Here is a 15,852-nt window from a genome sequence, read left to right as displayed (position 1 = left end):
CAGTGAGATGAAGGTTCCACCTCCAGAACTCTCTGGTGTCTCTTCTAGAACGTTTTCCTGCTAACTGGCTGAAGGTCAAAGGTTAAAACACGACAATCTGAGAGGAAATAGCTGATAAACGGCGCTATTTGGTATTATTGGTGACGGAGGATGTGAGAACTGCACTGAATCCCCTGATGTTCCTGTCTCAGAGTTCTAGTTCTAGTTCACCATGTGATCATTCTGCCTTTTCAACTGTTGTCTTCTGTCTTGTGCCAGGCGGTGCTCTGCTACAGAGCAGGTTCAAATGTTCCACAACATAACTAATAACTACCTTTTGGTGATGACGGATCACTGTCGATAGCAGAACACAACATAAAGGTTCCCAAGTGATCCTCCTACAAAGAACCAGCTTTCTGTCTTGGACTGTACTTGGTGTGGGAGAGCTGGAGGTCGTTCTGCTCGCTGCCTTACACAGACGCAAGTTTCTGTCGTACTGAAAACTAAACCAACGTGAGCACTTGTCCGACCAGAACGGGAAACACAGCGACCGGGCTGCGTAGGGAACGCAGGGACCGGGCTGCGTAGGGAACACAGGGACAGGGCTGCGTAGGGAACGCAGCGACCGGGCTGCGTAGGGAACGCAGCGACCGGGCTGCGTAGGGAACGCAGGGACCGGGCTGCGTAGGGAACGCAGGGACCGGGCTGCGTAGGGAACGCAGCGACCGGGCTGCGTAGGGAACACAGCGACCGGGCTGCGTAGGGAACACAGGGACCGGGCTGCGTAGGGAACACAGGGACCGGGCTGCGTAGGGAACACAGGGACCGGGCTGCGTAGGGAACGCAGGGACCGGGCTGCGTAGGGAACGCAGCGACCGGGCTGCGTAGGGAACGCAGCGACCGGGCTGCGTAGGGAACGCAGGGACCGGGCTGCGTAGGGAACGCAGCGACCGGGCTGCGTAGGGAACACAGGGACCGGGCTGCGTAGGGAACGCAGCGACCGGGCTGCGTAGGGAACACAGGGACCGGGCTGCGTAGGGAACGCAGCGACCGGGCTGCGTAGGGAACACAGGGACCGGGCTGCGTAGGGAACGCAGCGACCGGGCTGCGTAGGGAACGCAGCGACCGGGCTGCGTAGGGAACACAGGGACCGGGCTGCGTAGGGAACGCAGCGACCGGGCTGCGTAGGGAACACAGGGACCGGGCTGCGTAGGGAACGCAGCGACCGGGCTGCGTAGGGAACACAGGGACCGGGCTGCGTAGGGAACGCAGCGACCGGGCTGCGTAGGGAACGCAGCGACCGGGCTGCGTAGGGAACACAGGGACCGGGCTGCGTAGGGAACGCAGCGACCGGGCTGCGTAGGGAACGCAGCGACCGGGCTGCGTAGGGAACGCAGGGACCGGGCTGCGTAGGGAACGCAGCGACCGGGCTGCGTAGGGAACGCAGCGACCGGGCTGCGTAGGGAACGCAGCGACCGGGCTGCGTAGGGAACGCAGCGACCGGGCTGCGTAGGGAACGCAGCGACCGGGCTGCGTAGGGAACACAGCGACCGGGCTGCGTAGGGAACACAGCAACCGGGCGGGTTCTCTCTCCAGGGAAAGAAACCGTGGACAGAGTCGTACTTTAGGAGATAGACTGTCATTTGACTTTAGAGACTAGTTGGAGACTTCATTTCATTATCTGGACCATCCATCCATCCATCCACCCACCATCCACCCACCATCCATCCACATACACCCACCATCCATCCACCCACCATCCACCCACCATCCATCCACCCACCATCCATCCACCATCCACCCACCATCCATCCACCATCCATCCACCATCCATCCATCCACCATCCACCACCCATCCACCCACCATCCATCCACCATCCGTCCACCATCCATCCATCCATCCACCATCAATCCACCATCAATCCACCCACCATCCACCACCTATCCATCCACCATCCATCCACCATCCGTCCACCATCCAACCATCCATCCACCATCCATCCATCCACCATCCATCCATCCACCATCCACCACCCATCCACCCACCATCCATCCACCATCCGTCCACCATCCATCCATCCATCCACCATCAATCCACCCACCATCCACCACCTATCCATCCACCCACCATCCATCCACCATCCGTCCACCATCCAACCATCCATCCACCATCCATCCATCCATCCACCATCCATCCACCATCCGTCCACCATCCACCCACCATCCATCCACCCACCATCCATCCACCATCCGTCCACCATCCACCCATCCATCCACCATCCATCCATCCACCCACCATCCATCCACCATCCGTCCACCATCCACCCATCCATCCACCATCCATTCATCCACCATCCATCCATCCACCATCCACCCATCCATCCACCATCCATCCATCCACCCACCATCCATCCACCCACCATCCATCCACCATCCATCCATCCATCCATCCACCCACCAGCCACCACCCATCCACCCACCATCCATCCACCATCCGTCCATCCACCCACCATCCATCCACCCACCATCCATCCACCATCCATCCATCCATCCATCCATCCACCATCCATCCACCCACCATCCATCCATCCACCACCCACCCACCACCCACCCACCACCCACCCACCACCCACCCACCCTCCATCCATCCTGTTGTCAGACAGTAAGAATTGGCCGAGGCGTGTCGAGGGTCCGACCTGAGTCGTCGTCGTCCATCTCTCCGTTGAGCTCCGACGCCCTGATGAGTCGCGCCTCCATCACCTCCATCTCCATGGACTCCGTTTGCTTCTTCATGCTGTCAAACTTCGCCTGGCGGACGGAGGGCGAGGAGGCGGTTACCATGACAACGTCAACACATCTGCCGCCACATATGTGGAGGTTGAGGCCTGTTGCATTAATGGTCATTTGTGTTGTATTATTGACGAATAAGTGTGTGTGTGTGTGTGTGTGTGTGTGTGTGTGTGTGTGTGTGTGTACCTGCAGGTCCTTCATGTCCCTCTCCAGACGGAGTCTCTCAGATGTTTCTGTCTCCAGCAGCTGTGACGCCGACTCCCCGGTGTTGCGCTCATCAGCGAGCTCCGACGACAACTCTGTGATCTGATTCACACACACACACACACACACACACACACACACACACACACACACACACACACACACACACACACACACACACACACACACACACACACACACACACACACACACACACACACACACACACACACACACACACACACACACACACACACACATTAGATTGTGAGATCAAAGACGTCCTCCAGATGTAAGGTAGACTGTCCAGTGTGGGTACCCGGCTCTCCAGACGGTCTGTGTTGAGTCTCAACTCGTTCCTCTCTTTCTCCACCTTCTCCAACCTCACTTTCAGCTGCTGGATTTCTTCCTGGAGGAAACACAGAGTCGTCATGGAGACGGCAGACACTTCACCGTCACCAACTCCTCCAGACTGGAAAACTAGACCAGGTCCTCAACCTCTTTGAGCCCAGACACACTGTTTTCTTTGGAAACATCTGGAGCCACACCTCCACCTGAAAATGTTAAACTCTGCAGCCTCTATTAACAATATAAAGTCTTTGTCATCACAGTTTTATCAACAGGAATCCAGTAAATCCAGAAACAAGGACTTTTTTAATAGTGCCTCCCTCAGTGTGAAACCTGGACCTGATGGATGAAGAGCTGAGATCCTGGTTTTCAAAAACTTCTCCATCACTGTCACTGACACAGTACTTTGATACAAGATGGTAGCAGGAGGTGGAGATGAACCACACTGACGTCTGTCACTTTACATTTCACCGGCAAAGTTCTGTGCTGCCCTCTAGTGGTGAAGAGTATTTATACAGGATTACTCTGCAACACACTGTCGCTGTGAGAGCAAAGGTTTTTTAGAAAAACATAATAATAATAATTTCCCCGGCTCAGCTGACGAGATGTGGAGGAAACACCAGAGGGTGGAGAACTCTGGTCTGGACAACCAGACTGCGGTTGGACGGGACGTTCTGAGACAATGTTCATGAGAGCGTCACTCAATTCAAAGGAAGACATGCGACGGCTAATCAATCAGGCTAAAGGAACATAAAGTCAATGCATGGCGTTGAGGAGGTTCTGGGCGATCAGGTCACAGGATGAACCTACATCCTTCCCGCGGATCTGCTCCTCCGTCAGCTGCACCTCGATCAGAGGACGGACCGTGGTGAACAGCCTCCACCACGGCCAGTGCTTCACCCCGCCGTTCTTCTTGATGTTCTTCTGGATGCAGCAGATGGCCAGGTTCTGGATCTGTGACACACACACACACACACACACACACACACACACACACACACACACACACACACACACACACACACACACACACACACACACACACACACACACACACACACACACACACACACACACACACACACACACACACACACACACACACACACACACACACACACACACACACACACACACACACACACACACACACAGGTTTCATTAAGACGCTCTGGAGGACAGGAAGGACAGTAACGATGTCGTACGATTCTATAAAACCAAGATAAGATGAGACTTTTTATCATCATCACTGTTCAGATCTCCAAATGATCCATTTATCCTCAGAGGACGTCAACACATCGTCTGTCTCCTCCGTCACTCTGTCTCCTCCTTCACTCTGTCTCCTCCTATAGTGTCTCTGGCTCCTGCTTCAGTCTGTCTGTCTCCTCCTTCACTCTGTCTGTCTCCTCCTATAATGTCTCTGTCTCCTCCTTCACTCTGTCTCCTCCTATAGTGTGTCTGCTTCCTCCTTCAGTCTGTCTGTCTCCTCCTTCAGTCTGTCTGTCTGTCTCCTTTAACCTGTCTGTCTCTGTCTCCTCCTATAGTGTGTCTGTTTCCTCCTTCAGTCTGTCTGTCTCCTCCTTCAGTCTGTCTGTCTGTCTCCTTAACCTGTCTGTCTCTGTCTCCTCCTATAGTGTGTCTGTTTCCTCCTTCAGTCTGTCTGTCTCCTCCTTCAGTCTGTCTGTCTGTCTCCTTTAACCTGTCTGTCTCTGTCTCCTCCTATAGTGTGTCTGTTTCCTCCTTCAGTCTGTCTGTCTCCTCCTATAGTGTGTCTGTCTCCTCCTTCACTCTGTCTGTCTCCTCCTATAATGTCTCTTCCTACAGTGGACCAATTCCCTGTGTGTGTGTGTGTGTCTCACCTTCCTCTTCTTGAAGGCCTGTCTCGCCAGGTGTCCCCTGCAGGCGGCCTGGAACATGGTGATGTTCCTCCTGGTCTGAAGGTCTCGCTGCTCCTCCAGCCTGGACAGAGTCCCAGCCCTGAAGAAGACCTGGAGGGACGAGACGGGACGGAGGACACACACACACGCGCACGCGCACACGCACACACACACACACACACACACACACACACACACACACACACACACACACACACACACACACACACACACACACACACACACACACACACACACACACACCATTTTAAATCTGAAATGTGGATGAATGACTCCTTCATGATTCACATCCAGGACAAGTGGACAACATTTATACGTGTCACTTCATCAAAGCTCCTGGGAAACGAGTTGAAAACTAGACGATCTGCGTTCCCCGCGGCAAATGCATGATAGTGTGAATGCTGCTGGCAAACTGTAACGCTACCTGCGGCAGGTAGACTGTAATGCTTTGTCCTGCCGGCCCGTCTCTGGTCTGGAGTGATATTTTAAACTTGTGCAACTTTTTGAAAATTGTGCAACTTTTGAAAAAAACCCCAACACTTTTTAAAAAAGTTGCACAACTTTTATAAAAAGCAACTTTTTGAAAATTGTGCAACTTGTTAAAAAAGCAACTTTTTGAAAATCGTTGCAACTTTTGGAAACTTGTGCCACTTTTTGAAAATTGTGACACTTTTTGAAACTTGTACAACTTTTTAAAGAAGTGTCACAGTTGAAAAAGTGTCAACACACTTTTCTTCATTTCTGGCTACAGAATTCCCTTCATGCCTTTTATATATAAACTGCGTGTTATTTCTAGATTCAATCAGCTCCTAAAATCAGTTTGTATTAATAAAAAAAAAAAAAAATGCTTCATGTGTCCACTGAGATGTCAATAAAATGAGATTAATCACGATCATTTATCCACAATGTCCCTAATTCATGGGTTTATTTTGTTAATGGAGTCCACCGCTACTAGGAAATGTAGACATGCAACATGTGACGAGAAATATCGCAGACTTTACACGCTAAGGTGTGGAATCACACCTTAGTGAAACCACGTCTAGTGTGTGTGTGTGTGTGTGTGTGTGTGTGTGTGTGTGTGTGTGTGTGTGTGTGTGTGTGTGTGTGTGTAGTCACCCTGCTCAGCCCCATGTGATAGTTGCTCTTCTCCAGATCCAAAGACTCCAGCAGCTCCTCCACAGCCTGAAAAGCACAAGGCTCAGGTGAACAAACGACGACACTTCTTCAGGCCTCTGGCTCCGTCCCACCGCCTCACATCTGGAATCATCATCCTTTGTACTACTAACGGTTGAACCTGAACAAAGAAACACTTTGACGTGTGACTGTAAAGGTGATTAGAGCAATATTTGACTGGTCCACTCAGGACGGAACTGGACTGCATGTGGTCCCTGAAGTACATGGAATCTGATCAAAGGCTCCATATTGTGTTGCTACACAGGAAGTTGACTTTGTGAGGTCATCTCTTTAGGTCTTGTTTCTTTATCAGACTTCCTGAGAGAACAGGGGGTCACAGGGGGACCCTGATCTCTCCTGATCTCACACCATGTGACCCCCACTGGGCCAGACCCACCCTCTCCTGGGTCATACCCGCCCTCTCCTGGGTCATACCCGCCCTCTCCTGGGCCATACCCACCCTCTCCTGGGCCATACCCGCCCTCTCCTGGGTCATACCCGCCCTCTCCTGGGCCATACCCGCCCCTCTCCTGGGTCATACCCGCCCTCTCCTGGGCCATACCCGCCCTCTCCTGGGCCATACCCGCCCTCTCCTGGGTCAGACCCGCCCTCTCCTGGGCCATACCCGCCCTCTCCTGGGTCATACCCGCCCTCTCCTGGGCCATACCCGCCCCTCTCCTGGGCCATACCCGCCCTCTCCTGGGTCAGACCCGCCCTCTCCTGGGCCATACCCGCCCCTCTCCTGGGCCATACCCGCCCTCTCCTGGGTCATACCCGCCCTCTCCTGGGCCATACCCGCCCTCTCCTGGGCCATACCCCGCCCTCTCCTGGGTCATACCCGCCCTCTCCTGGGCCATACCCCCCGCCCTCTCCTGGGTCATACCCGCCCTCTCCTGGGTCATACCCCGCCCTCTCCTGGGCCATACCCGCCCCTCTCCTGGGTCACACCCACCCTCTCCTGGGCCAGACCCGCCCTCTCCTGGGTCCACACCCACCCTCTCCTGGGCCAGACCCGCCCTCTCCTGGGTCATACCCCACCCTCTTCTCGTCCGTGACGATGTAATGGCGGCCATGTTTCTTGGTCAGATGAGGAGCCAGGACATCAAAGCGCCGGCGGGAACTCAGAGAACACCATATGGTCCGGGTACCCTGCAAGACGAGAGGACACACCTGAACCCCACATACCTGAACCAAACACACACCTGAACCCCACATACCTGAACCAAACACACACCTGAACCCCACATACCTGAACCCCACATACCTGAACCCCCACACACACCTGAACCCCACATACCTGAACCCCAAACACACCTGAACCAAACACACACCTGAACCCCAAACACACCTGAACCAAACACACACCTGAACCCCACACACCTGAACCCCAAACACACCTGAACCCCCACACACACCTGAACCAAACACACACCTGAACCAAACACACACCTGAACCCGACACACACCTGAACCCCACACACACCTGAACCCCACACACACCTGAACCCCACACACCTGAACCCCACACACACCTGAACCCCACACACACCTGAACCCCACACACACCTGAACCCCACACACCTGAACCCGACACACACCTGAACCCGACACACACCTGAACCCCACACACACCTGAACCCCACACACACCTGAACCCCACACACCTGAACCCCACACACCTGAACCCCACACACCTGAACCCCACACACACCTGAACCCCACACACACCTGAACCCCACACACACCTGAACCCCACACACCTGAACCCCACACACCTGAACCCCACACACACCTGAACCCCACACACCTGAACCCCACACACCTGAACCCCACACACACCTGAACCCCACACACACCTGAACCCCACACACACCTGAACCCCACACACCTGAACCCCACACACCTGAACCCCACACACACCTGAACCCCACACACCTGAACCCCACACACACCTGAACCCCACATACCTGAACCCCACACACACCTGAACCCCACACACCTGAACCCCACACACCTGAACCCCACACACCTGAACCCCACACACCTGAACCCCACACACACCTGAACCCCACACACACCTGAACCCCACACACACCTGAACCCCACACACCTGAACCCCACACACCTGAACCCCACACACCTGAACCCGGTCCACCAGAGGATCTAATCCGGCCGCCAGGTGATTTTTGAAGTGTGAAGTATTAAATATGAAAACTGACAGACGCTGATCTAAAAACACTAAATCGGCAAAAATGACATTCAAAACCTCCCTTGGTCAGATTTATTAATGCGTCTGTGGAGGTCACATGACGTAACACCTTTCACAATAAAACAACGAGTCCAACTTATGTGAAGTGATACTTTAGACACGTAAACTCAAAACAATGTCCAGATGATGACAAATTGTTTTAATCCTGAATAAAAATACGACACCAGATAAGATGACTGAGGGGTTTTTGTGTGCAAATATAATAATATCTGATTTCCTTTAATATGTAAATTTCAGAATAGACAAATGGCAAATTCTTGCAGATCAAAAGGATCAAAGGAAGGAAAGACTTTACATTTGTCCAGATCTGCAGTTTAACATGTGATGTTTGACTTGTTGGGCCTCCAGAGGTCAGAGGTCAGATCAGATGGATGTGGCCCCTCAACTGAACCAGTCTGACCCCCCTGATCTAAAGGGGGACCCTTCAGACACCGGCTGCAGGGCCAGAAGGTTGTAGGTTGAGATGATGTTCTGACATGAGCTACTGTGTGTGAGGCGCTGCAAGCACCTCAGGCGTTAGTGACATCATCAGGTTGTGTGGTGAGGGAAGGACCAATGAGACGGGAACAGCATCACTGCCGCTTTAAGAGGAGCGAAGAAGAGTGTGAGGGGGGGGGGGGGGGGGGGGGGGGGGGTCTCCTCCGTCACCTTGTCGGTAGATGCGCAGAGCGTCCAGCAGCTTGGACCCCCGGAGCTGAGCCCTCAACAGGCCCACGTCCAGGGTCATGAGGCCGGCGTCCGGACTCTCGCCATGCGTCACCCTGGGGTCGCCGCCCGCCACCGCCTCGGCCTTCGGCAGCAGGCAGTGGATGAAGTGGACCTTGGAGCGGCGCAGCATGTCCACCAGCGCGTCCTGAGAGCGGGGGAGGAACAGTCAGCATGGACTTCAGGGGGGGGAACAGTCAGCATGGACTTCAGGGGGAGGAACAGTCAGCATGGACTTCAGGGGAGGAACAGTCAGCATGGACTTCAGGGGAGGAACAGTCAGCATGGACTTCAGGGGGAGGAACAGTCAGCATGGACTTCAGGGGAGGAACAGTCAGCATGGATTTCAGGGGAGGAACAGTCAGCATGGACTTCAGGGGAGGAACAGTCAGCATGGACTTCAGGGGAGGAACAGGTCAGCATGGACTTCAGGGGAGGAACAGTCAGCATGGACTTCAGGGGAGGAACAGTCAGCATGGACTTCAGGGGGAGGAACAGTCAGCATGGACTTCAGGGGGGGAACAGTCAGCATGGACTTCAGGGGGGGGGAACAGTCAGCATGGACTTCAGGGGAGGAACAGTCAGCATGGACTTCAGGGGAGGAACAGTCAGCATGGACTTCAGGGGAGGAACAGTCAGCATGGACTTCAGGGGAGGAACAGTCAGCATGGACTTCAGGGGGGGAACAGTCAGCATGGACTTCAGGGGGGGAACAGTCAGCATGGACTTCAGGGGGAGGAACAGTCAGCATGGACTTCAGGGGAGGAACAGTCAGCATGGACTTCAGGGGAGGAACAGTCAGCATGGACTTCAGGGGGGGAACAGTCAGCATGGACTTCAGGGGGGGAACAGTCAGCATGGACTTCAGGGGGGGGGAACAGTCAGCATGGACTTCAGGGGAGGAACAGTCAGCATGGACTTCAGGGGAGGAACTCTCCACACTGGGTTTGTCTCTGTCGTCTCCGTCTTGCAGGTGTCCCCCCGAACACAGACGTCTGTCCCGTCCTGACGGTTCCAGCCGTTGTAGTGATGGTAGTTAAAGGACGTACCACTTGCAGTTTGACCTGGATACACAGGCTCCTCTTCTTCACGGCCGCCACGCCGGAGGTGAAGGTCTTCCTCATGCTGGTGGCTCTGCGCAGGGCGAGCTGCGAGCTGCCCTCCAGGCCGGCGATGGAGCCGGACAGAACCGTGGCCCCGCCCCCCCGGCCCAGGAACAGCCCACTGATGTTCTTCCTGAGGACACGGAGACACTGAGGACGCAGCATGGACACACTGAGGACGCAGCATGGAGAGACACTGAGGACGCAACATGGAGACACTGAGGATGCAACATGGACACACTGAGGACGCAACATGGACACACTGAGGACGCAACATGGAGACACTGAGGACGCAACATGGAGACACTGAGGACGCAACATGGACACACTGAGGACGCAACATGGAGACACTGAGGACGCAGCATGGAGAGACACTGAGGACGCAGCATGGAGACACTGAGGACGCAACATGGAGACACTGAGGACGCAACATGGAGACACTGAGGACGCAACATGGAGAGACACTGAGGACGCAGCATGGAGACACTGAGGACGCAGCATGGAGAGACACTGAGGACGCAACATGGACACACTGAGGACGCAACATGAACACACTGAGGACGCAACATGGACACACTGAGGACGAAACATGGAGACACTGAGGACGCAGCACGGAGACACTGAGGACGCAGCATGGACACACTGAGGACGCAGCACGGAGACACTGAGGACGAAACATGGACACACTGAGGACGCAGCACGGAGACACTGAGGACGCAGCACGGAGACACTGAGGACGCAGCACGGAGACACTGAGGACGCAACATGGACACACTGAGGACGCAACATGGACACACTGAGGACGCAGCACGGAGACACTGAGGACGAAACATGGACACACTGAGGACGCAGCACGGAGACACTGAGGACGCAGCACGGAGACACTGAGGACGCAGCACGGAGACACTGAGGATGCAGCACGGAGACACTGAGGACGCAGCACGGAGACACTGAGGACGCAACATGGAGACACTGAGGACGCAACATGGAGACACTGAGGACGCAGCACGGAGACACTGAGGACGCAACATGGAGACACTGAGGACGCAACATGGAGACACTGAGGACGCAGCACGGAGACACTGAGGACGCAGCATGGACACACTGAGGACGCAGCACGGAGACACTGAGGACGAAACATGGACACACTGAGGACGCAGCACGGAGACACTGAGGACGCAGCACGGAGACACTGAGGACGCAGCACGGAGACACTGAGGACGCAACATGGACACACTGAGGACGCAACATGGACACACTGAGGACGCAGCACGGAGACACTGAGGACGAAACATGGACACACTGAGGACGCAGCACGGAGACACTGAGGACGCAGCACGGAGACACTGAGGACGCAGCACGGAGACACTGAGGATGCAGCACGGAGACACTGAGGACGCAGCACGGAGACACTGAGGACGCAACATGGAGACACTGAGGACGCAACATGGAGACACTGAGGACGCAGCACGGAGACACTGAGGACGCAACATGGAGACACTGAGGACGCAACATGGAGACACTGAGGACGCAACATGGAGAGACACTGAGGACGCAGCACGGAGACACTGAGGACGCAACATGGAGACACTGAGGACGCAACATGGAGACACTGAGGACGCAACATGGAGAGACACTGAGGACGCAGCACGGAGACACTGAGGACGCAGCATAGAGACACTGAGGACGCAACATGGAGACACTGAGGACGCAACATGGAGACACTGAGGACGCAACATGGAGACACCGAGGACGCAGCATGGAGACACTGAGGACGCAACATGGAGACACTGAGGACGCAGCATAGAGACACTGAGGACGCAACATGGAGACACTGAGGACGCAACATGGAGACACCGAGGACGCAACATGGAGACACCGAGGACGCAACATGGAGACACTGAGGACGCAACATGGAGACACTGAGGACGCAACATGGAGACACCGAGGACGCAACATGGAGACACTGAGGACGCAACATGGAGACACCGAGGACGCAACATGGAGACACTGAGGACGCAACATGGAGACACTGAGGACGCAACATGGAGACACCGAGGACGCAGCACGGAGACACCGAGGACGCAGCATGGAGACACTGAGGACGCAGCATGGAGACAAACACTGCCGCTCCGTCCAAACCACCAGCAGGGGGCGTGACATGTACTGTTTTTACTGGACACTGGTCCATGTACTGTGTGTACTGCACTGTGGGTACTGCACTGTGGGTACTGTGTATGTACTGTGTGTACTGCACTGTGGGTACTGCACTGTGTGTACTGCACTGTGGGTACTGTGTATGTACTGTGTGTACTGTGTATGTACTGTGTGTACTGCACTGTGGGTACTGTGTATGTACTGTGTGTACTGTGTATGTACTGTGTGTACTGCACTGTGTGTACTGCACTGTGTGTACTGCACTGTGGGTACTGTGTATGTACTGTGTGTACTGTGTATGTACTGTGTGTACTGTATGTACTGTGTGTACTGCACTGTGTGTACTGTGTATGTACTGTATGTACTGTGTGTACTGCACTGTGTGTACTGCACTGTGGGTACTGTGTATGTACTGTGTGTACTGCACACAGACTCCTCCTTGGTCCCAAGCAGTATTCTATGAGGTCGTACTTCTAAACGAGTCTTACTTCTGCGAGTCCTGCAGCAGTGTGGCGGCGTTCTGCGAAGCCGGGTTGTGTTTGGCGTGGTTCAGCCAGCCCACCGTGTCGTACTCCACCCAGTCTGTCCCGTGGCTGTGTCCCAGCAGGAAGACATGACGTCTGTCCCCTCGCAGCAGCAGGGACGCTCCTGGGGGGGAGGGAGAGAGAGAGAGAGAGAGAGACACAGAGAGAGAGACAAAGACAGAGAGAGAGACAGAGAGAGAGAGACAGAGAGAGAAAGACAAAGACAGAGAGAGAGACAAAGACAGAGAGAGAGAGAGAGAGAGACAAAGACAGAGAGAGAGAGAGAGAGAGAGAGAGAGACAAACAGAGAGAGAGAGAGAGAGAGAGGACAGAGAGAGAGAGACACAGAGAGAGAGAGAGAGAGAGAGAGAGAGAGAGACACAGAGAGACACAGAGAGACAGAGAGAGAGAGAGAGAGACAGAGAGAGAGACAGAGACACACAGAGAGAGAGAGAGACAAAGACAGAGAGAGAGAGACAAAGACAGAGAGAGAGAGAGAGAGAGAGAGAGAGAGAGAGACACAGAGAGAGAGAGACACAGAGAGACAGAGAGACAGAGAGAGAGAGAGACAGAGAGAGAGAGAGACAAAGACAGAGAGAGAGAGACAAAGACAGAGAGAGAGAGAGAGAGAGAGAGAGAGAGAGAGAGAGAGAGAGAGAGAGAGAGAGAGAGAGAGAGAGAGAGTCAGCCCGGCTGCAGCCCTGCTGCTGCAGACCCCCCGTGGTGAGCCCCCCCCTTCACCCTGTGCTGATCCGTAGTAGCTGAAGAGCCGGTCCAGCATGCTCTCCTCCGACCCCCCCGGCAGGACGGCCTCCTCCTCCAGCAGCCACAGCAGCCCCCGAGCCTCGTCCGTCCTCGCCAGGGTTCGCACCTGCAACCAGCAGCCTCGCAGACTCAGAACAGAACGTGTGGCGAGCGGCGCTGTAGAACCAGTGTGGACGGCCTCTCTGACGATCGCTCCAACAGCTAGCAGCTCATTGACTCTTTTAACTCGTCTGCACATGGTTCAAAGCCGTCTTTCAAGACCCCCCCTCCCTGCCGCGCTTCTCTGTCGGTTCCAACGTGGAGGCATTAACCCCGCGGTGGAAACGGGCTTCGATCTGCCCGTTCACTTCACGACGTATCGCAGCTCTCGTCACCTTTACTACCAAAGTTCATTTAAAACATGTTTACCATTGAACATTTGAAAAACTTACATTTAAAGTCCCAGTGAAATGAAGGTTCCACCTCCAGAACTCTCTGGTGTCTCTTCTAGAACATTTTCCTGCTAACTGGCTGAAGGTCAAATGTTAAAACACGACAATCTGAGAGAAAATAGCCGATAAACGGCGCTATTTCCTCTGCTGGGCGGAGCTTCTGACAATAACAGAGTGACATCACGAGTTGTGCACACGCCCAAGTTGTGTTTACATTATGGAGGATCAGAGTTTTGACCACGAAGAGGCTGAATTGAACCAGATTTCATCATCATGGTCATTTCAAACCCAGTGATTGATGAAGAAGACACAGAAGGTGGTTCTGCCATCGGTGACCCCGTCTGGAACATGTTTGAGGAAGCAGAAGACGCTTCGTCCTCCATTCGTCCTCGTCTCCTCGCCTCAGCAGCCGCCACTTTTCACCTTTGAGGCTTTGAGGCTCCTGACTTTTGGCAGAACGACCGGCTTCCTGGATCCAACACGTCCAAGAGCTAGAAGACTGAGGAATCACCGGAGATGAGTCCAGGTATTACTTGATCGTCTACTAGCCACGCGAGCTAGCGGCTCCCGCTAGCCACGCGAGCTAGCCGCTAGCCGCTCCCGCCGCCCGTGCTCCTTTCCTCCTCTCTGGTCTCTTCCAGGCTCAATCTTTCATCAAGGCTCATAAAACGCCGACTAGAACTTCAAAACACTGTAAAAACTTTGATATTTAAGAGGAAACAAGCCGATATAAACACAACAGATCGAGATCTGCACAACTCGTGATGTCACACATAGGCTCCGCCCACAACGGCCCACGAAGAAGGATTCCCCCGACTTCCTCGGCTGGAGATTAAAAATTCAAATAACTTTGTTATGCGACAACAGTGGAGGGGCAGAGTCGGAGGAACCTTACAAGGCGGAGGAACCTTACAAGTAGAACCACAACTATGGTTTCTACAAAGTAGTGTTTTACATTTCACTGGGACTTTGAATCAGTGGGCGAATCACGTCCAGACGCTCGGTGACGTGTGTGTTGAGACGACAACAGCGCGGTGACTGAGTGAAGGTGGACGTAAGGCGACCGTACGTCAGTGGGGAGAGACTAGCGAAGCCGGGAGGAAGACGAGGCTGAAGGACCCGTGAACACGACGAGGCGAGCAGTGACGGCGGCGGCTTACCAGAGCTTGGGCTGAGGCTTGATCAACAGCTGCTACAGACATAGAGGCACTGGACTCTATGTCGTCTAAAGCGAGCTCTATGTTCTCCTAGACGCAGGACGACAAAGGATTCGGTTAGTACACCACAACCAGAAATCAAACAGATCAGTTCTGTCTTAGCTTATGATTTTCATTTGGCATAAAAAACTGCTTTTTAACTTTAAATCAGAGTTTCACATGTAAAATCCAACAAGCACTTGCAAAGCAGACTATTGTGTGATTGGATGGTTTCCTCGCACCACAACTTGTCACTATGAAGAATGAATAATGTGCAGATCAGGTCGTGAGCGAGCTTGTGAGGTATTGT

At 54.1% G+C, this 15,852-nt stretch overlaps 1 protein-coding gene across 1 annotated transcript in view; it reads right to left on the bottom strand.

Moving 5' to 3' along the window:
- Positions 1-15,852, bottom strand: part of LOC308141258 (unconventional myosin-XVIIIa-like) — a gene marked incomplete at its 3' end in the record, with an annotated part of 73,986 nt that overhangs the window by 4,811 nt on the left and 53,323 nt on the right. Inside the window, 13 exon segments of the mRNA XM_080511346.1 lie at positions 2,676-2,787; positions 2,956-3,075; positions 3,293-3,382; positions 4,132-4,275; positions 5,181-5,309; positions 6,336-6,401; positions 7,431-7,508; positions 7,510-7,541; positions 9,310-9,514; positions 10,416-10,602; positions 13,115-13,274; positions 13,892-14,021; positions 15,507-15,593. Coding sequence (XP_080367472.1) covers positions 2,676-2,787; positions 2,956-3,075; positions 3,293-3,382; positions 4,132-4,275; positions 5,181-5,309; positions 6,336-6,401; positions 7,431-7,508; positions 7,510-7,541; positions 9,310-9,514; positions 10,416-10,602; positions 13,115-13,274; positions 13,892-14,021; positions 15,507-15,593 — 1,540 coding nt within the window.

The sequence above is a fragment of the Blennius ocellaris genome (assembly GCF_963422515.1).
Source record: "Blennius ocellaris genome assembly, chromosome: 2".
NCBI classification, from domain to species: domain Eukaryota; kingdom Metazoa; phylum Chordata; class Actinopteri; order Blenniiformes; family Blenniidae; genus Blennius; species Blennius ocellaris.
This window is presented reverse-complemented; position numbering and strand designations above follow the sequence as displayed.